At 40.3% G+C, this 23,211-nt stretch overlaps 1 protein-coding gene across 1 annotated transcript in view; it reads right to left on the bottom strand.

The window, feature by feature from the left end:
* CLIC4 (chloride intracellular channel 4) overlaps positions 1-23,211 on the bottom strand; it is a 45,323-nt gene that overhangs the window by 8,793 nt on the left and 13,319 nt on the right. The window contains exons 2-3 of the mRNA XM_008053064.1: positions 20,742-20,867; positions 9,464-9,570 (exon numbers count right to left, since the gene is read on the bottom strand). Of these exons, the coding sequence (XP_008051255.1) occupies positions 9,464-9,570; positions 20,742-20,867 (233 nt within the window). The remainder of the gene's footprint in view (positions 1-9,463; positions 9,571-20,741; positions 20,868-23,211) is intronic.

The following is a 23,211-nucleotide window of genomic DNA, read 5'->3' on the forward strand; positions in this document are numbered from 1 at the left end:
TCCCTCCCCCCCCCCAGTAGTTTCCTGCTACTGACAATATCTTATTTTCTTTGGTCAGGGAAAACATTGTATGATCTCAATTTTTTTGAAAAATGCTTAGCTTTGTTTTATGGCCCAGCTTTACTATTAATTTTCATAAGTGTTCCATGAGCACTTGAAAAAAATCAAAGCAGGGGGCACACCTCATCAACAAGGGTACCTGCATAATGAACATTTGTATACCTAACCCTGAATTGTACCTCACATCTTAAAATTTAAAAAAAAACCAAAAATATATTCTGTAGTATTGAATACAATGATCTGTCTCTCAGATAAAGTTTGTTCACTGTATTACTCAATTCTTTTATCTTCTCACTAATTTTTTTCTTTTCTGGCTGATTCTAACAGTTACTACGGGGGTGAGTTAAGATCTCCCACTACGACTGTGGATTAGTCTATTTCTCTTAGTTCTGTCAGCTTCATTTACATATTTTCAGGTTAGTTATTTGTTAGTACAAATTTAGAATTATTCTACTTTCCTGGTAGATTAGCCCTTTAAATCCACTTGAAACATGCTTCATTATCCCATAATGCTTCTTTCCTTACGCCTACTTCAATCAATATGTCATTATAACTTTGCCAACATTCTTTTGGTATTTACACTATTTCATTTTCAATTTTCCTGCACCTATATTTTATATTTCATGTATTTCATATATACGTATATTCATTCTTGCACAAAAGCAACCTATTTTAAATCCAGTTGGCAAACGTCTTTCATCTGAAACATTTAAATCATTTATATTGGATGTAATTATTAAAAACTCCGGTTTAAATCTGCCATCACACTTTTTGTTTTCTACCTGTTCTGTGTTCTTTTCTTCTTTCTTATTTTCTTTTAAATTAAGGTTTCAACAATTATTGGGGTTTGTTGTTGTTGTTGTTGTTGTTTTTAAGTTGGAGTCTCACCCTTCACTCTTGTTGCCCAGTCTGGAGTGCAGTATCACGCTCACGGCCACCACAACCTTGACCTCCTGGGCTTAGGTGATCCTTCTGCCTCAGCCTTCCAAGTAGCTGAAACTACAGTTGTACGCCACCACGCCCAGCTAGTTTTGGTGATTTATTGTAGAAATGAGGTCTCACCAAGTTGTGTAGGCTGGTCTCGAACCCCCGGGCTCAGGCAATCCTCTTGCCTTGGCTTATTATATCTTCTTTCACTAGTCTGTTTCCTTGCTTTATGAAAGTTTAATTTTCACTGTTACTACCTCCAAGATAATGCAAAGGTCTTAGAACTCCTCCCTTCTCTCCTATTTACTACTGCTGTCATGTATTTTAATTCTACATATAGTGTGAATTCTATAATGCATCACTATTGTATACAAAAGGTATTCATTTATATTTCACCACGGTTACATTACTTTTGGCATTTCCTGCCTGCCTGCCTATCTGAGCATCCAGCTAAAATCATTTTCCTTCTGTCTGAAAAACTATTTTAGTACCTGTTTTAGTGTGCATCTGCTGAGATAAATGATCAATTGTTGTTTGTTTGAAAAAGTCTACTTTGCCTTCACTTTTTAAGACTCACAAATAAAAAACTAATGCGTTAATCATGGCATTCTTTTTTTTTTTGAGTTGGAGTCTTACTCTATTGCCCAGACTAGAGTGCAGTGGCCGCTCCCGGCTACCGCAGCCTTGACCTGCTGGGCTCCGGCGATTCTTCTGCCTCAGCCTTCCAAGTAGCTGGAACTACAGGCGTATGCTACCACACCCAGCTGATTTTTTGATTTTTTATTGTAGAGATGAGGTCTTGCCAAGTTGCCCAGGCAGGTCTTGAACCCGCGCGCTCAGGCAATCCACTCACCTCAGCCTCCCAAGGCGCGGGATTACGGGCTGAGCCACCGAGCCCGGCTCTGACTACATGTTCTTTACAAATAAGGTCTGTGGGCCAGTTGCAGTGGCTCAGCCTGTAATCCCAGCACTTTGGAAGGCTGAGAGAAATGCCTGAGTTCGGGGGTTCAAGACCAGCCTGGGCAACTTGGTGAGACCTCACCTCTACAATAAATCACAAAAACTAGCAGGGCCTGGTGGCGTGCATCTGTAGTTCCAGCTACTTGGAAGGCTGAGGGGGAAGGATCACCTGAGCCCAGCAGGTAGAGGCTGTGGTGGCTGTGAGCGTGCCACTGCACTCCAGTCTGGGCGACAAGAGTGAGACTCCAACTCAAAAACAAAACAAAACAAAAAAACAAATAAGGTCTGTGTCTCATGCTTCTGTTGTCCCTGAAATTCATGGAACTTACTTAAGCACATTTTAGACACTTGGTGAACACCTGGCCCAGGACTTCAGCCAATAATTAAGTATAAAAGCTTGGGGTTTCTTAAAATATATGGAGAAAATTCAAAAATATAGTGGGTGAAAACGTAAAATGGGTAGTTTTAAAAGTTAGATAAGTGAAGAAATTGTACTTGACCATTCTATCTTTGCGTGAAGATGAGAATGAAGTAGGCATTGCCTGTTGCTGTAGAGCACAACAGTCTTTTAAAATGTAAAAGAGAAGCCGGACTCGGTGGCTCAGCCTGTAATCCCGCGCCTTTGGGAGGCTGAGGTGAGTGGACTGCCTGAGCCCGCAGGTTCGAGACCCGCCTGGGCAGCGAGACCTCATCTCTACAGTAAATCAAAAAATTAGCCGGGTGTGGTAGCGCATGCCTGTAATTCGGAAGGCTGAAGCGGAAGGATCGCCGGAGCCCAGCAGGTCGAGGCTGCGGTGGCTGGGGGCGGCCACTGCACTCCAGTCTGAGTGACAGAGTGAGACTCCAACTCAAAAAATAAAATAAAATAAAATGTAAAAGAGAACTGATAATATGTCTTGCTTAGGTAAATATCAAACAATTGGAATGTGTTACCTCAAGTGATAAGTAGCCATTTTATTAATTAAAGATCACCCTAGGCTGGGCGCAGTGGCTCATGCCTACAATCTCAGCACTTTGGGAGGCCAAGGTAACAGGATTGCCTGAGCCCACGAGTTCGAAACCAGCCCGGACAACTTGGCGAGACCTCATCTCTACAATAAATCAAAAAATTAGTCGGGTGAGGTGGCGCGTGCCTGTAGTTCCAGCTACTTGGAAGGCTAAGGTGGAAGGGATCACCTGAGCCCAGCAGGTCGAGGCTGCGGTGGCCATGAGTGTGCCACTGCACTCCAGTCTGGGTGACAGAGTGAGGTTCTGACTCAAAAAATAAAAAAATAAAGATCACCCTAAAGGCATGATCAAACTAGTTTACTTCTCAAAAGAATGTAAGCAGCAGAGAGCACTGGAATCCAGCAAAATGAAGTTGAGCTCAACTGGAACTCAAGAGGTGACAGGGAATCAAGTCATTTAAAAATAGAAGATCAAAAATAAAAAGCAACAGATATAACCTTTTATTAACTGCATGCAAGCTAATGATAATGCACACGGTTGAAATATAAAGTTTATAAATTAACAAGCGAATACAATGTGAGGAATATCTAGGTTGGTAAAAAAAAAATCCAGGACATGATGAAAAGCTTCTCATGGTTGTACTTGAAAGGAAAAAAAGAAAAGAAAAAGTAGAGAGCAGAGTCTCAAGGTTGTTAAAGAATAAACTAAAAGATTCAATATGCTTTCTATCAAAAGCAGTGAATACAGAATAAATGCATATTAGAATACAAGGATTTGTTCTTTGAAAAGATTACAATGAACAGGATCGTGGTTTGTGAGGAAGATAATGTTATCTAAATTCAAACACTGAATTAATATTTCAAGTGCCACCTCAGTGGTATGGCAAGTTTATTATCTTGAACTTGCACTACACTAATCCTTTTCCTGTATTATTTTTCAAATACAACTAATATAAAAATAAAATATCTTAAATTTACAAGGTTCACATATACAAGGTTTATAATGCTTATACTCCTAAATGTAAGGCTCTGATGAAAATTAAGCTAACACATTACAATTATTGTTCTTCCTATAATTTTGGACTTAGCAAAACACTTTCAGTAAAGTTGAAAAACTATACCTGACTAGAGAGCTAGTGATTTTTCAGTCAGTTAAGAATGTCAGAATAAAGAGTATATTATTGAAAACAAAGAATGATGAATTCATTTGATATAATTTGTATGTATCAACAGAAGGCATGACTAAGAACAACAACAAAAACTGGCTGGGCTCAGTAGCTCAGCCTTTAATCCCAACACTTTGGGAGGCCAAGGTGAGTGGATTGCCTGAGTCCACGGGTTTGAGACCAGCCTGGTCAATTAGACGAGACCTCATCTCTACAATTAAAAAACTAAAAATATAAAATTAGCTAGGCATGGTAGCACATGCCTGTAGTTCCAGCTACTTGGAAGGCTGAGGCGGAAGGATCGCTGGAGCCCAGTAGGTTGATGCTGCACTCCAGCCGGGGCTACAGAGTGAGACTCCAACTCAAAACAAAAAACAAAAATACAACAAAAACCAGAGGTATCAAGAGGTACTATATTCGATAAATATGGTAAGTTTTAAAGACTAACCATCACAATGTAGTATGTAGTTAGTTAAGATGAAACTAATGTCACAATTAACCACTAGAAGGCAGCAGCAAGCCATCAGAAAGTAACTCCCTGTCTTGTAACTAAGTAAGTAGCACTATTCTCCAATACATCTGGCTGTAGTAGTGCTAATATTTCTAAGAAGCTATTTCAAAGGCTCTCAAAAAATTAATAAGCGGAACTGAGGCCACACAATCAGTTTAAAATGAACTACGAAAAGCAAAATACCATTTTCTGTGAGAACACAGCAAAATTAAAGATTAATACACTCACCAGGGTCGGAAGTGTGGGGAAATGAATACTTTCACATTAGTGGGTCTCTAAACTAGCATAGGTTTCTGGAGAACAACTTGGCAAAATACAGCACAATCTAAAATGAGCAAACCTATTGACCTATTTGGAATCTGGCACAAGGACATTCACTGGCAGCGTTGTTTGTCATAGTAAAAAAAACTTGAGACAATCCAGATGTCTATCACCAGGGAAATGGTTAAATACAAATCCATATTATAAAATACCTCAAGCAGAATTTCTAAAAACTGAGTAGATCTATATTTTGATATGGAAGGATTTCTACCACATGAGTGAAAAAGACAACTGCATGATGTAAAGACACATTCATATAAAATGCTAGGAAAATGACACACACAAAAAAGATGCACACTAAATTGTTGGGGGAAAGGTCATGTAATGTGATTAAGGAGGGCGATGAGGCTGTTCTGTTTGTTTAAGACACCCTACGCTCTTTCTCTGTCACTCAGGCTGCAGTATGCAGTGGCACAATCATAGCTCACTATAACCTTGAGCTTCTGAGCTCAAGCAATCCTCCTGCCTCAGCCTCCTAAAGTGCTGGGATTACAGGCATAAGCCACTGTGCCTGGCCTGGCAGGGAGGGTTTTACCAAATTTATATCAGTATTATACTATTTTAATTTTCAACAAGCATTTTCTATTACTTGTATGATTTGAATGAGTAAAATTCAAGGCAGAAAACAGTAAGTGTAATGAGTATTTCTGTTACTGAAAACAATATAATTCATAATGCAGACAACAGACTATTTAAAAATTATAAGCACTTACATTTAAACAACTGTACTTTAGAGTTATTGCTAGTTTTAATAAAGGGTAACCTACAGTACAAACAAGTTTTAAAGGCTGGGCTACAAGTCAGTGGAAAATAGAGGTAATCAGTAGTTGTAGATAATTAAATATACATTGTAGTTTCATAGCTACAATGATGAACAACATTTTCTGACTCCCAACATGTTTCCTGAAGGAAAGTAAGAGAAGGAGACAGAGGCAGGGGAGGAGGGAGAAAAGGAAGGGGTAGAGAGGTGGGAGAGGAAAAGGGCAGGGAGAGGAGAAAGAGAAGGAAAAAAGGAAGCGAGAGGCAGGAGATGGGGAAATAATCAGAATCTTTAGATTCCTTGCCTCCATTAAAAAATAGGAATTTGGCTGGGCTCAGTAGCTCAGCCTGTAATCCTGCACCTTTGGGAGGCTGAGGTGAGTGGACGGCCTGAACCCGCGGGTTCGAGACCCGCCTGGGCAATTTGGCGAGACCTCATCTCTACAGTAAATAAAAAAATCAGCCGGGCGTGGTAGCGCATGCCTGTAGCTCCAGCTACTTGGAAGGCTGAGGCGAAAGGATCACTGGAGCCCAGCAGGTCGAGGCTGCGGTGGCTGGGAGCGGCCACTGCACTCCAGTCTGGGCGACAGAGTGAGACTCCAACTCAAAAAAAAAAGAAAAAAAGGAATTTGGACATTAAGAAATGTGCCTCAAAGTATATTCAACAATGCTAAATTCATTTCTTTCTTAAGAATTTTGTCAATACACAGACCAGTTACATTTGGGACCTTAGTAAATCACATACATTAATGACATCACAGAACTGAAAATACTTAGGAAATACCTAAAGTCATACCGAATCCATCCCCACAAAAGCCATTTTACCTATCAGTTTCTCTTTTAATACTTAAAAGATTACATAAACTTTTTCTCCCAATCAACCGGAACATCTTACCAAAAGAATTATGTGTTTTCTTGATCACGTCTATCATCCGTGTTTCCTTTTAGTCTTTAAATCTTGTTTGCTTTGTACCCCAATCTAAGCATTGGCACTTCTGTTTCCCTTTCACTAGGAAAAAATTAGCATTTAGGCACCTAATCCCTTACTTAGAACTAGGTCCAAAAAGGTCTTAAAAATTGTCGAAACATATTGGATTTTTAAAATATTTAATAGGCCAGTAAAGCTAACAGAAAACATATCTGCCCTGATATACCAAGTAAAATGACAAATCCACCTCTATAAAAACTGTTAATATCTGAGTGTATGTTTGGGGAAATAAGAAGGCAAACTCTTAATTTCCCAGGATTGTTTAAGGCATTTAATTGCCACTAAGCAGATAGATACAGACCTGTAACACACACACACACACACACACACACACACACACACACGGAGACCCAATTGCCACTAAGCAGACAGATACAGACCTGTAACACACACACACACACACACACACGGAGACCCAATTGCCACTAAGCAGACAGATACAGACCTGTAACACACACACACACACACACACACACACACACACACACACACACGGAGACCCATTAAGCACCAAGGTGATTTGGAACATTGTTTTCTAAAGTCTCATGGCAGGGACAGGTCTTGGGGAGGAAGTTGCTTGGCAACTGGAATTCTGATTTATCCATAGGTAACTTAATATAAAGCCTCCTAAGTTATGCACTATGTGAATTCATTATGTTGTTTGTTCCTACTATTTACAGCATTCTGAGCACAGTAAGAGCAGGTGGCTACTTAAGACAGCAACAAATTGACAGGAAAAAATAGAATACAAAGTTACACTTAAATGAGTCACTTTCTCCCTTTTCTTCCCCCTCATCTTCATCCTTCAAAGCAGAAGCAAACATAGTTTATTCCTTCTCCTCCCACCAAGTGTCAGAAGACAACCATCCTACAGCTCCTAAAAGCCATACAGAGAAATAAAAACATTGTAACTAACTATGATTGCTCAAAGAACTGTGTAGCAGGAGCATCTGGGTATAAAAGGATAGTTTTATGGAGGGGAAAAAAAAAAAAAAAAAAAAACAGTCCACGTGAAGGAAGGGCAGAACAGAAAAGCCACTGTCTGGAGAGGAAGGGCTCCAGAATGACCGTTTACTTCGTGTATAAACTGCTCAGACAGAAACATTCGTCAGGAAGAAAAGCCAATTACTAAAGAAAACTGCTTCCAAACCATGGCAGCTACTGGAACACATTATTAATAGGTATAAACCACTCCTGAACACTAAATTTTTTCCTTTTCCCTTCACTGTAGAAAAACATTTCATGCAGTGAATATTGTTCCAGAAACCAAGAGTGAAAGATATTGAGATTCAAAATATTATATTATAAAATTTTGCTGCAATTTTAAAATTTAATAATTAAAAAATAGCCAGAATAGCTTAGAAATCTGTCCATTGAAATAGCGTAAGGAAACTAGTTGAGTGTTTCCCTTTGTAAAGATGTTTATTCCTGCTTACCCAGCACTAATACTTTCCCCTTTGGTGTTCTTCATTTATTGCTATAAACTTCTACTCTGAAGAATCCTACCCAAGCTACCAAACTATCTGGAACCACTTAAGAGTATTTTTAGGAGCTAGCCTTTTTGGTTATTGTTGGTACTTTTAAATAAACCCTAATGCTCTCTATACAGTTTTTCCCACAGAGAATAATCCTTAACATCCCAAAAAGAGAAAGAGAAATTACTGAATTTTGTAGTTAAGACAAGTTTCATTAAATGGAACCTCTTTAAAAGAAAACTTTCCTTTACTATACATGTTTGGCAAATGAAATAATAAGATAGTGTCCTTTAGTAAATAAAAGAAAGTTGTATCTGTACCTAAAACAATTCTCACCAAGAAAATATGACTTTAAAATAAAGTTCCAAACTGGATACAGTGGCTCCTGCCTATAATCCCAGCACTTTGAGAGGCCAAGGCAGAAGGATTGCTTGAGGCCAGGAGTTCAAGACCAGCTTGGGCAATATAGCAAGATTCTGTCTCTATTCTTTTAAAGATAATTTTTTAAAAAGAAAAAAAATTCCAGTTTTAGGATGCAGAGAAATTTGGAAGTTGAGTCCAAGGATAACTCTTCTTTTTTTTTTTTTTCTGAGTTGGAATCTCACTCTGTCGCCCAGGCTAGAGTGCAGTGGCATGCTCACAGCCACCACAGCCTCGACCTTATGAGCTCAGGCAATCCTTCTGCCTCAGTCTACCAAGTAACTGCAACTGCAGGTGCACACCACCACATCCAGCTAATCTTTTTGATTTATTATAGAGATGAGGTCTCATCATGTTGCCCAGGCTGGTCTTGAATCTATGGGTTCAGGCAATCCTCTTGCCTCAGCCTCCCAAAGTGATGGGATTACAGACGTGAGCCGCCATGCCCAGCATAAGGGTAACTCTTAAAGCAACTCCGAAAATTGCTCTTTAAGGTCAATCAGCACCAAAAAACAATCTCAGACTGGTTTTAGGCTGCTGGCATCCAACAATAAGCAAAATATTTAGTAATAGTTTAAGTTAAGCTCAATCAATCTATTCCAAACCACAACCATGTAATCCACTGTTTTGGATGAACTGCTAATTCTCTGTATGGCTCCCTTCACAGTAACTTTTCAAAAAATTATGAGATCAACTTAAATTCAATAAATGTTTTATCATATACCACTATATGCTAGGCACTGTGCCACTAGCTAGAAACATGGAAAAATAGCAATTTAAGGGTTTAATTCAATTTAAGGGCTTAATCATCAAGTTTCTGATCAACTCTGAAAGATAGTTCTTAATATTTATAGGAATGCCTGGACTCTGAAGTATTCACTTATAACCACTGTCATGTTCTGCAGTGGTGATTCAGTTTTGTTTTTTACCTTCATTAGCCTCAGGCCTTGAATTCTTGATATATGCAGAGAATTTGGCAAAGATGTCCATTCCAGCAGTATTTGATTCTGGGTGCTTTGGTGAAAGCTTTAAGTACCTAAAAAGAAAAAGTAATCACAAGTTACAGATCCTTCAAAGATATCTCTCAAAGTTCTCTCAAACCATTGGGCTAGCAGTTACTAGCCATCATTTAACAGTTATTATTCTGGCTGGGCACGGTGGTTAATGCCTGTAATCCCAGCACTTTGGGAGGCAGAGACAAGAGGTTGCCTGAGTCCAGGGGTTTGAGACCAGCCTGGGCAACTTGGCAAGACCTTGTCTCTACAATAAATCAAAAAATTAGCTGGGTATGGTGGCGTGTGCCTGTAGTTCCAGTTACTTGAAAGGCTAAGGTGAGACTGCCTGAGCCCAGCACGTCGAGGCTAAGGTGGCTGTGAGTGTGTCACTGTACCCCAGCCTGGGTAAAAGAGTGAGACTCCTACTCAAAAAAACAAAATTAAATAATAAAATTAAATTAAAATTTTAAAAGCAGTTATTACTCTAGAAATGCCATCATGTATTTTCTATGACTTTTTTAATGTGTTTTTTCCTTAGGAAACAAAGCTCTGCACTGTGTTTTTGTTCACTTATTAATATTCTTGGCATCTGCACTCCATTTGATAAATTAGAATGCTAGGGAAATAGTCAACTTTTCTGAGATTTGAGCCAAGCCAATGGGTGTCTTAGAATGAGATCTCTAGAGCAGCACTGTCCAAGAGAACTTTCTGTGATGACAGAAATGTTCTATATGTCCATCGTCTAACGGGAGTCATTAGGGCCATGTAGCTACTTTAATAAGAATTTAAGCTACAATTAAATAAAATTTTAAAATCACTTCCTCAGCCGCACTAGTCACATTTCAAGTGCTCAACAGTCAGCAGACAGTACAGCTCTAGAGTCTTTTCAAACAACGATGCCAACCAGATCCTTAGTATGCCCTGCACTAAGCCAGCCCATGCAAGAGCACCGAAGAACCCTGACAGCAGGACAAGAGCCCAGGCTGGTTGAGCACATTGGTTACCAAGCAGGTTAAGGGCAAATACAGGAGGCAGATCATTCACTTCAAGCCCACACCCAAGATTTTCCAGATCCTTATATGAAACCATATATGAAACACTCCATGGTACAATTATGAGGGTAGCACTGAGCGACTGAAAAATAGGATGTCAGAAATTATACTGACCAGTACTCTGACTCTGTTATGTTGTTACAATGTTTTTCTATTTTGAGAACAGAAATGATACTCCAGCTTTTTTAAACACACACACACACAAACTGAGTGTTTTACATTTTTAGATTTCAAATACAGATACTCAGTGTATATTCCTCCCTCAAACTGGAAAATAACTGTGAAAAAGCTCATTTATTTCTCTTCCCTTCAGCAAGGCTTGCATCAGTTCTAGGGAGCAGGGCTGTAGGAATTCAGACTCTCAGCCCCATTTTAGGGAAGACCCATGAGCTTGAAGGCCCTACAAAATGGCACTAGAAAACAAACTTGGGGCAGTAAGTCGTTAGACAAGAAAATCATTGAACTAGTTATTTTGATTTATTAATATATTTGAAGATACTGTCTTACTAGTTTAAATTAAAAATTAAGGTGAGAAGCTTTTGAAAGAAATTTAGCTCAGCTGCAAGCTATGTTTCAGCTTAGTTATTACATTCTTATTTCTTCTATTTACTATTTTAAATTCAGGAAGCAATATATCCTCTAAAAATTGGGAATAGTACTACATTGGTAAGAAGGATGTAAAATAGCTACTGAACATCCATATGCTCAAGATATCTTTCTTGTTAATAGGTCTGCCTAGTCTCCAAATATCTCTCAATTTTTAAGCTTAAAGAATTCTTTTTTTTTTTGAGTTGGAGCCTCACTCTGTCGCCCAGACTGAAGTGCAGTGGCCGCTCCCACTGGGGCTCTGGCGATCCTTCCGCCTCAGCCTTCCAAGTAGCTGGAAGAACAGGCGTGCGCTACCACACCCGGCTAATTTTTTGATTTATTGTAGAGATGAGGTCTCACCAAGTTGCCCAGGTGGGTCTCGAACCCACAGGTTCAGGCAATCCACTCACCACAGCCTCCCAAGGCACAGGAATACAGGCTGAGCCACTGAACCCGGCTCTTGAAGAATTCTTAACACAATTATTTACATAAAGTTTTTTCATTGAAAAATTATAGTACATGAGTTTCACCTATTTATATACCTATATCTATCTAGATACACCCCCTACCTACGGAAACCTTTACTCTCCCGCGTGTGGTTTTTTTCCCCCCCTGCATGATCTAAAATAGTTAATCCAGGTCCAACATCCCTGGATTACCCTTGACTATAAAAACAACCAGGCTGGCTGAGCGCAGTGGCTCAGTCTGTAATCCCAGCACTTTGGGAGGCCAAGGTGAGAGGATTGCCTGAGCCTGGGGGTTCGAGACCAGCCTGGGCAACATGGTAAGACCTCATCTCTACAATAAATAAAAAAAACTAGTCAGGCATGGTAGCATGTGTCTGTAGTTCCAGCTACTTGGAAGGTTGAAGCAGAAAGGTTGCTTAAGCCCAGCAGGTCGAGGCTGTGGTGGCCGTGAGCATACCACTGCTCTCCAACCTGGGTGACAAGAGTGAGACTCCAACTCAAAAACAAAAACAAAAACCAGCCTCCAGTTTAAATATCAGGCACCACGTGTAATACAGGACTTTCATTCACTCATTTCAAACAAAAAATAGTGCAGGGAACACTAAGTGCCTTTTCAATGCAGCCATGTCTTCCTCTAGCCAAGTTTCCAAAAGTCTTCTTCTTTTCCCCAACCAGTATTTTACTCTACCTACTTTTTCTAATGAAATAAACCTCATATTTCTTAAAATAACTTACAGGAAGGCAGGCTTGAATTACAGATCGCTTATATATTAATTATTCACACATATATTATAACTCTTAAAATTACTAAGCATTTACTATGTGCCAGGCACTGAAGTAAGTGTTGGGGATGTAATGAGCATGGAAAAGCACATGCACTACAGTACTTTGAAAATACACAGAAGCTCCCACTAGAGATGCATGCTGCTAACAAGTAAGCATGAAGGAGGACTTACAATCAACATATCCTTATCTGTATGCAAATAGATGCTATTAAAATTCTGAAAATAACACTGTTCTCTAAAGGTTAAACATGCTCTATTGTCCCTGTCTGAGACAAATTGTTAAATTTGCACAATTAACTTAATGCATAAACCACTAGAACTACAAGAGAACATTCACCTCAAATCTTTCATTTTATCTTAAAGGAAATTATGTTCCAGAAAGTTTACACACTTGGCTCCAAGGTCACTTGACCAGTTAAAAACACTGACAGCCGGGCTCAGTGGCTCAGCCTGTAATCCCACGCTTTGGGAGGCTGAGGTGAGTGGATTGCCTGAGCCCGCGGGTTTGAGACCCGCCTGGGCAACTTGGCGAGATCTCATCTCTACAATAAATCAAAAATCAGCCGGGCGTGGTAGCACACACCTGTAGTTCCAGCTACTTGGAAGGCTGAGGCGGAAGCATCGCCGGAGCCCAACAGGTCGAGGTTGTGGTGGACGGGAGCGGCCACTGCACTCCAGTCTGGGCGACAGAGTGAGACTCCAACTCAAAAAACAAAAAAAATACTGACAAACCAAAAGTCAGCTCTCCTACCCCTAGGTCCAGTGTTTTTTCCTACTATAGTTCAGAGTCTCTCCAAAAGATAAATCAAATTCTAAACTAGTAGGTCCAAAATCAACTTTTTGTATCTTCCCCAAACATTATATCTTAATGCATTCACTATGATCAGTTTTAGCAAATAGATTGATAAAGCAGTGACTTTCAATTACTGTGAACATTCATTTCAACATTAACACAAGTGAGGCAAATATGTGTCAACAACAAATGGACATGAGCACACTGGGTATTTAGACTTTCAGATTAGTCCTTTACTCTAATTACAGGCTCTTAATGATATACTAGTTAAGAATATTTCTATGCTTTTAGAAAAGAAAGAACTCAGATATTTTCTCCTTTCTCATGTTAACATAAAAATGAATGCTGATTATACAGCCTATTAATTATCCTTGCAAATTCTTTGATTGTATTTCTCATTCTTGAAAGGTCTTTTTTTTTTTTAAGTTGGAGTCTCACTCCATTGCCCAGGCTGGAGTGCAGTGGCACGCTCACAGCCACCCCAGCATGGACCAGCTGGGCTCCGGTGATTCTTCCGCCTCAGCCTTCCAAGTAGCCAGAACCACAGGTGCATGCTACCAGGCCCGGCTAATTTTTTATTTATTGTAGAGACGAGGTCTTGCCAAGTTGCCTGGGCTGGTCTTGAACCCGCAGATTCAGGCAATCTACTCGCCTCAGCCTCCCAAAGTGCTGGGATTACTGGCTGAGCCACCGAGCCCAACCTTGAAAAAGTCTTAATAACACTTTATAAAGCTCTTCTCCAAATTTATCTAGCTTCCTTCTATTTATCTTTTTATCAGTAAGTTACCCAAGCATACAGGCCTGCTTCGGTTAAAACTCCAAGTTTCAAAGCTTTCTGGCAAAGTAGTTCATTTTTTTAAGCAAGAGAAACTAAAAAACAAAGCAAAACAAAAAACTTTCCCCAGAGGAGAAGAAACAGAAAGTTCACATGAAAACTTACAGGCTTGGCCATTGCTTTGTAAACAAACAAACAAACAAACAAAAAACTAAAAGCCCTTGCTTTGTAAAAAATAGTAAAACTTACAAGCTTGCTTGAGCCCAGGAGTTCAAGACCCACTTGGACAATATAAGTGAAACTTTTTGCTACAAAACAAACAAACAAACAATTAGCCAGGTGTGGTGGTGTACACCTGAAGTCCCAGCTACTTAAGAGGCTGAGATGGGAGGACTGCTTGAGCCCAGGAGTTTAGGCTGCTGTGAGACACGATCACATGTGCCACTGTACTCTAGCCTGGGCAACAATGAGAACCCCGACTCAAAAAAAAAAAAAACTTGCAGTTACATACTAGCAAAAGTTCTTGGATTTAACCTTTCCATTAAATTTTGGGGAAAAAAAAATTTTTTTTTTTGAGTCAGAGTCTCACTCTGTTGCCCAGACTGTAGCACAGTGGCACACTCACAGCCACCGCAGCCTCGACCTGCTGAGCTCAGGCGATCCCTCCACTTCAGCCTTCCAAGTAGCCGGAACTACAGGCGCGCACTACCATGCTCGGCTTATTTTTTGATTTATTGTAGAGACGAGGGCTCACCAAGTTGCCCAGGCTGCTCTCGAACCTGTGGGCTCAGGCAGTCCTCTCAGCTCAGCCTCCCAAAGTGCTGGGATTATAGGCATGAGCCACTATACCTAGCCTTTAGCCTCTAAACTTTAAGCAACTTTAGAATAGACAATTGCCTCTATTTATATTGTCATGATTAAATCAGGAAGTGTTCACATAAAAACATTCTGTTCTCAGCATCGTCAAATGCCAAAAACATGTTATTAGAAATGCTAGATTCTCGTCTCCCAGTTTGTACAATTCTGCCTTCCTCTCATCCTTTCTAGAAACAAGAAGGCTTACAAGCAGAGCATGAGGAGGATCAACAATAAAGACTTTAAGAACTCCTTTCCTAGAGGGGAAAAGCAGTGAGCCAGAGTGGTCCCTGGATGCCCAGAACAGAGGAAAGGAAAAGAATGCAAGTGGTGGCCCAGAAACCCTCCTCCCGCTCATCCTCTAGAAACAGTCTTGCATAACAGAGATTATACTATTTGATCAGCATTTCCCAATACAAGTTGAGTGCCACTAAAGGGAAGGCACCCCCAAACCAAACATGCCAATTCATAAAGAAGTTATACCACATCTACTTTTTCAAGGGATTCATCGAGTTAAGTTTGATAACTGCCTTCAGTCCCAACGGCTCATCACAGTGAAGTAACTATCTTTTGACTTCTCTCCTAACTTTTCCTCTAAACTGCAGGTAGCCTTCATTCTGTATTCACTAAAGCACAATTCCAATTAAAAGACTTAATACTTTGGCTCTTTTGTAAAAGCCAAATCCAATGAAAAGAGAAACAGAAAGCAGAGAACAGAGGAAACACACATTTTTGAAGTCATACTGACAGGGTTTCAAAAGTATCCCAACTCTGCATCCATTAACCGTGAAACCTTTGACAGATTATTTGTATTACTTAACTTCAGTTTCTTTATAAAGTCTCCGTCAGGATTCACTAAGATAATTCCACAAAATAATCCACAAAGCACAGTGCTTGACACATAATTAGTGCTTGAGTGGTTTTTGTTTGTTTGTTTGTTTGTTTGTTTTGAGTTGGAATCTCACTCTGTCACCCAGACTGGAGTGCAGTGGCCGCTCTGGCCACCGCAGCCTTGACCTGCTGGACTCCGGTGATCCCTCCGCCTCAGCCTTCCAAGTAGCCGGAATTACAGGCATGCGCTACCACACCCGGCTGATTTTTTGATTTATTGTAGAGATGAGGTCTCGCTGCCCAGGCGGGTCTCGAACTCGCGGGCTCAGGCAATCCACTCACCTCAGCCTCCCAAAGGCGCAGGATTACAGGCTGAGCCACCAAGCCCAGTGAGTGTTTTTAATAACAGCAGAGGCATAAGGAGTATCAAAAATAATTCCTAAAGCAAAATTTCTAAATGTTATTCAGAAACTCTCTTCAGAATATAAACTACCACACACACACACACACACACACACACACACACACACACACACACAAAATACCCCTAGAGAGAATTTAGTACATTGTAAGCACTTTCTAACAGAAAGATTTGCAGCCGGGTGGTTCATGCCTATAATCCCAGCACTTTGGGAGGCTGAGGTGAGAGGACTGCCTGAGCCCAGGGGTTCAAGACCAGCCTGGGCAACGTGGCAAGACCTCGACTCTACAATAAATCAAAAATTAGTCAGGCATGATGGCGCGCAGCCTTGGAAGTCTGAGGTTGAAGGACTGCCTGAGCCCAGCAGGTCAAGGCTGCAGTGGTGGTGAGCGTGCCACTGCACTCCAGCCTGGGTGATAGAGTAAGACTCTTAATTCAAAAAGACTGTTTAAAGTTAAAAGAGATCTAGTAGGTTCCATGATGCAACAATCTTTCAAAAGCTATTTCCACTAAGTAGAATGCATATTCATTACAGTACCTTACTGATGTATATAAAGCTTCCATTTATAGTCTTACTCTGTCACCAGGCTAGAGTGCAGTGGCATGCTCACGGCCACCACAGCCTCGACCTGCTGGACTCAGGTGATCCTTCCTCCTCAGCATTCCAAGTAGCTAGAATTACAGGTATATACTACCGCACCCGGCTAATTTTTTTTTTTTTATTTATTGTAGAGATGAGGTCTTGCCAAGTTGCCCAGGCTGGTCTCAAACCCGTGGACTCAGGCAATTCTCTCACCTCAGCCTCCCAAATTGCTGGGATTACAGGCGTGAGCCACAGCACCTGGACCTTTTTTTTTTTAATTAAAGATTAATTCAAGTGTTAGCTCTTCTCAAAAGTCTTTCCTGATTTTACTCACTTTCCCAGGTTTGAGCACAACCACCCATACTTGACTGTGCTTGTTGAGGGCAGGAACTGTGTCTTATTACTGTATACACAGGGCTCTGTGCCCCAATATCTGCTTGCAGGATGGATGGATGGGTGGACATTGAGTAATTTACAGGCAAACCTCGCTTTATAGTGCTTTGCTTCATTGTGCTTCTCAGATATTGCTTTTTATTTTTACAAATTGAAGGGTCACAGCAACCTTGCTTCAAGCAAGTCTACTGGTGCCATTTTTCCAACAGCATGTGCTCACTTCATATCTTTGTCACATTTGGGTAATTCACAATATTTCAAACTTATTCATTAGTATTATATCTGCTATGGTGATCTATAATCAGTCATGTTTGATGTTACTATTGCTTCGGGACGCCATGAACCACACCCATATAAAGTAGAAAACTTAATCAATATAGTATGTTGTTGGTCTTAATCGATACAGTATGCTGTGATCACTGACTGCTCCTGTTATCGGCCGTTCCCCCATCTCTTTCCCTCTCCTCTGGGCTCCCTGTTCCCTGAGACACAACAATATTTAAATTAGGCTAAATAATAACCCTACAATGGCCTCTAGGTAAGTGAAGGGAAGTGTCACACATCTCTCACTTGAAATCCAAAGTTAAAAATGATGAAAAAGCTTAGTGAGGAAGGCATGTTGAAAGCTGAGACAGGTCAAAAGCTAGGCCTCTTGTGCCAGACAGTTAGCCAATCTGTGAATACAAAGGAAAAGTTCTTTGAGAAAATTAAAAGTGCTATTTCAGAAGGATCACTTGAGACCAGGAGGTCAAGGCTACGATGAGCAGTGACTGTGCCACTGAGCTCCAAGCTGGGTGAGAGACCCCAACTCAAAAAAACAAATAACAGCAACAACAAGAAAAAAGCTCATTGGCAATGCATCTAGTCACCCAAGAGCTCTGACAAAAATGTACAAAGAGATTAATGTTGTTTTCATGCCTATTAACACAATATTCATTCTGCAGCCCATGGATTGAGGAGTAATTTTTACTTTCGAGTCTCATTATTTAAGAAATACATTTTCTAAGGCTATAGTTGCCATAGATAATGATTCCTTTGATGGACTTTGGCAAAGTAAATTGAAAACCTTCTGGAAAGGAGTCATCATTCCAGATACCATTAAGAAAGAACATGTGTGATTCACGGAGGGAGGAAAAATAGCAACATTCACAGGAGTTTGAAAGGAGTTGACTCCAACTCTCATGGATGACTGCAAGGGGCTCAAGACTCCAGTAAAAGAAGATGCAGTGGAAACAGCAAGAGAAGAATCAGAAGTACAACCTAGGCCGGGCGCGATGGCGCACACCTGTAATCCCAGCACTTTGGGAGGCAGAGGCGAGAGGACTGCCTGAGCCCAGAGGTTCGAGATTAGCCTGGGCAACTTGATGGGACCTCGTCTCTACAATAAATCAAAAAATTAGATGGGCATGGTGGTACGTGAATACATAATTCCAGCTACTTGGAAGGCTGAGGCGGAAGGATCACATGAGCCCAGCAGGTGAAGGATGCATAGCCATGAGGGTGCCACCGTACTCCAACCTGGGCAACAGAGTGAGACTCCAACTCAACAAAACAATACAAAACAAAAGAGAATTGAAGTCTGAAGATGTGACTAATTGCTGCAATCTCATGATAAAACTTGAAGAGACGAGGAATTGCTTTATAGAACAAAGTAGTTTCTTGAAATGGCATTTACACCTGGTGAAGATGCTGTGAACACTGTTGAAATGACAACAAAAGATTTAGAATATTATATAAACTTAGTTAATGAAACAGTGGCAGGGTTTCAGAGGATGGATTCTAATTTTGAAAGAAGTGCAATGCTACCAAAGAAGTAAAATGCTATAGCAAACAGCATCACATGTGGTACAGAAACTTTCATGAAAGAAAGAGTCAATCAATGCAGCAACTTCATCATTGTCTTGTTTTAGGAAACTGCTACCATCATCCCAATCTTCAACAACCATCTTCCTGATCAGTCAGTAGCCATCAACATCAAGCCAAGACTCTTCCTTGGCAAAAAGCCTGGTATTCACAGAAGGTTCTGATGATGATGATTTTTTTTTTTTGAGTTGGAGTCTCACTCTGTTGCCCAGACTGGAGTGCAGTGACCGCTTCCGGCCACCGCAGCCTCAACCTGCTGGGCTCCAGCGATCCTTCTGCCTCAGCCTTCCAAGTAGCCGGAATTATAGGCACGCGCTACCACGCCTGGCTGATTTTTTATTTATTGTAGAGATGAGGTCTCGCTGCCCAGGCAGGTCTCGAACCCGCGGGCTCTGGCAATACACTCACCTCAGCCTCCCAAGGCGCAGGATTACAGGTTGAGCCACCGAGCCCAGCTGGTTCTGATAATTATTAGCATTTTTTTTTAGCAATAAAGAAATTTTAACTTAAGGTATGTGCATTTTTAAGACAATGCTACTGCACACTTAATAATCTACAGTATAATGTAAAAATAACTTTTAAATGTACAAGGAAACCAAAAACATTCTTGTAAATTTGTTCACAAGAATAATTTTATTTATTCACTTTATTGTAATATTCATTTTACTGTGGTGGTCTAGAAACAAACACACAATATCTTCGAGGTAACCACAGAACTCTCTGACCCAATAATCCCATTCCTATGAAAACATTTGGACGTGGAAGGTAAAAGTCAAGTTAACTAGCTTTATAAAAAGCTGTGGGTCAGAGGAAAAGAAATACGTCAATTTCCAGAATAATGAAATTAGAAAAACCTAAAGAACAAAATAATGCTTTGGACCTATGGTAAAACTACAGGATGATGCAAAACTGCATATTTGCAATTTAGGTAACTATCATTACAATAATTGCAGGACCAGGGAATCTGGAACACCTCAAAGATAAAAAGTAGATAAAAAACTGAATCCTAGTGGCCGGGCTCAGTGACTTAGCCTGTAATCCCATCACTTTGGGAGGCCGAGGTGAGCGGTCTGCCTGAGTCCACGGGTTCGAGACCAGCCTGGGCAATGTGGCGGGACCTTATATCTCTACAATAAATCAAAAATTAGTGGGTGTGGTAGTGCATGCCTGTAGTTTTGGCTACTTAGAAGGCTGAGGTGAAAGGAACCTTTGGAGTCCAGCGACCCTCGACGCTAGGGTGGCCATAAATGTGCCACTGCACTCCAACCTGGGGGACAAAGTGAGACTCCAACTCAAAAAAACTCTGAATACCAGGGTTACAGTCTGAAAAGTCCATTCTAAAGCTACAACAGTTTGTAGCTTTGGAAAGTTACCTTTCAAAGGGACTAAGAGCAAACCACATAGCAGCCTGCACCACACCCCTGCTTAGACATTCTGACTGGGTTCAGCTGGAATGTGTCTTTCCCCACCCTGTCTCCTCCCTAAATTTCTCTCTCAATTTGGGACCCACCACCCACAAATAAGCAGCCTTTCCTGACCTATTGCTCATATCTGCTTTCACCATGTACTCCACAGCTCAGAAGGATTCCGACCTTTCTTAGTATGGTTTATTGGCCTAGCCTGAAGCCAATTCTTACATCTATGTAGCATTAATTATAAGAAACATAAAAGAGAGTCCTGGTTATTCCAAACTAATGCTGTGAGAATTTAACTGAAGTACCATCAGGAGAAAGGTCTCTAAGGACAAATAAGACAAAGCTTCAAAGAGGTGGCAATATTTCCATGCACATTTTCTTTGATACTCACTTGGGAGGGCATAATACTTCTTCGAGAAATTCCTCAATCTTATTTACATCCGTTTTGACTTCACTGTTGAAAGTTATAAATGGTGGGTGGGTACCGGGAGCCAAGTTCTGCAGGTCTGCAGGCTTCCTGTTAGGCAAAATAGTGGCCAAAATCAGATCATCATTTTTACTCTAACTAAGAAGGCAACAATACTTTAAATTCACCAAGTGGTTCTAAATTTTAAAGTATATAAAAATGAATAAGTAATAGTACTTTTCCCGCTCAGTATAACAGCTGCAAGTGTATTGTAATAAGAAGCAAGCCTCCACAAAGTACATAATGCCTGGTAAGACAGTTAAAAGTCTTTGATTTTTCAACCAAAAAACAAAGTCCTACATTCTCATTCCATAAGGTGCTTATGAGATGGTGGCAGAATGAGTGGGAAAAAAGGCTTGGATAAGTCAGTCTCTGTTCCGGTTTTAGAGTCACTTAATTGTGTGAAGATGGAGAAATCATAGCTTTCCTCAGCTCTCATTTTTCTTGTCAAACAAAGGAGCAGAGCAGCTGACTCCTGTAGTCCTTTTTAACCATAAGTTTCCAAATTCTGGTGCTATTCTTCTTCCATTTTCATAGAAGTCCAGACTTAACAAAAAAAAGATCACCAGATTAGACATCTAATATCAAAATTACTTCAATATATAAAAGCCAGTATAATCAAAGGCAAAAAGCCACACAGAACAGACAAAATATTATAGTGAGTAAGTGATAGAGATTTTAAGCCTTTCTCAAAGATTTTGTCCAAATTTATTTCAAAAATCATCACAAAATCAACTAGGTATGGGTTCAAAAGAAACTGTTAAGAGATAATACAAGTGAACACTTGGAAAATGTCAAAGGGCACAAAGGAATTCAAAATAAGATATTGAAGGTATCTTCCTCCTATTAATTAGGAAAAATTGAAAACACCACAAAACACTAATAAAAATGGTAAAACTGGCAGGGTACAGTGGCTCACACCTATAATCCCAGCACTTTGGGAGGCCAAGACGAGAGAACTGCCTGAGTCCGGGGTTTGAGACCAGTCTGAGCAACTTGGTGAGATCTCCTCTCTACAACAAATCAAGAAAAATTAGCTGAGTGTGGTGGTACACACCTGTAGTTCCACCTGTAGACAGGCTGAGGTGGAAGGATTGCCTGAGCCTAGAAGGTCGAAGCTGCAGTGGCCATGAGCATGCCACTGCACTCCAGCCTGGACAACAGGGTGAAATTCTGATTAAGGGGGGGAAAAAAGGTAAAACTATTACACTTACAACTATTACACTAATAGCAAGAAATGTTGGTACTACCTGATTAAAAAGCAAAATGTCTCACCCAAGCACACCAATGAATCCTAGAATCAAAAAATGAGATGACTAGATACGGTGTGCATACTAGGATAAAATAGGAAGCATACAGCACCATGAAGTATTCTTACCAAAAACTCGGACCCTGAATCATGCATCTGGGGCAGCTGATTCTCAAACTGTGATCTAAGAACTCCTTTAACCAGGTAGTCCACAAGGTCAGAACCATTCACATAACACCAAGATATCATTTGCCATTTTTACTCTCATTCTCCTCTCATGCACATATAGTAGAATTTTCCAAATGTGCTTGGCTACATGGTGTATGTGTTCACAGGGTAATGAATACAGAAGCAGATATGAGAAGTCTATTCTATTAAGACAGACATGAGAGACATGCAAAAATGTAAAATAATGCCACTCTTCTCACTATTTTTTCTTTGGAGACATATAGCTATTTTCCATTAAAAATGTGTTTTTACAATAACAAGTAATGGGTTCATTATTGTTCTATTAAATGAATCTGTAAATAAATATTTTTAACATTTCTCAGTTTTAATTTCTAATATAGTAAAAGCAGTAGATACAGTCCCACATAACTGAAAGCTCTTTGAGGTCTCTTTTACTTTAAGAGTATAAAAGGGTCCAAAGTGTGTTTATAGAAAATGAGAGTGATAGTTAAATGATACCACAGGGAAGCTATCAGCTAAATTCTGGACTTGGAACAATCTCATGTCAACTGACTAGATTATTACAAGTCAATGGCAAGGGGAGAAAAGCCACAAGTGAGGACTGCTGTAGATTAAGAAAAACTTCAGAGACATAACAACCAAATAAAATGAGAGGAAATTGTTTGGATCCTGACCCAGTCAAAGATAAAAATATATACTGGAGACAACAAGGGAAAACAGATTACAGACTAGGAACTGGAGGTGACAATGGCATTGTGGTTAGGAAAGAAAATGTCCACGCTATTGGAAGAGATGCGCTGAAGTAAGCAGGGATAAAATGATATGATGCCCAGCATTCACTTAAAAACATTTCAGCTAGCCGGGCTTGGTGGCTCAGCCAGTAATCCCGCGCCTTTGGGAAGCTGAGGTGAGTGGACTGCCTGAGCCCATGGGTTCGAGACCCGCCTGGGCAGGCGA

The sequence above is a fragment of the Carlito syrichta genome, unplaced genomic scaffold (assembly GCF_000164805.1).
Source record: "Carlito syrichta isolate Samal-C Ts95f unplaced genomic scaffold, Tarsius_syrichta-2.0.1 Scaffold287808, whole genome shotgun sequence".
Taxonomy (NCBI): Eukaryota; Metazoa; Chordata; class Mammalia; order Primates; family Tarsiidae; genus Carlito; species Carlito syrichta.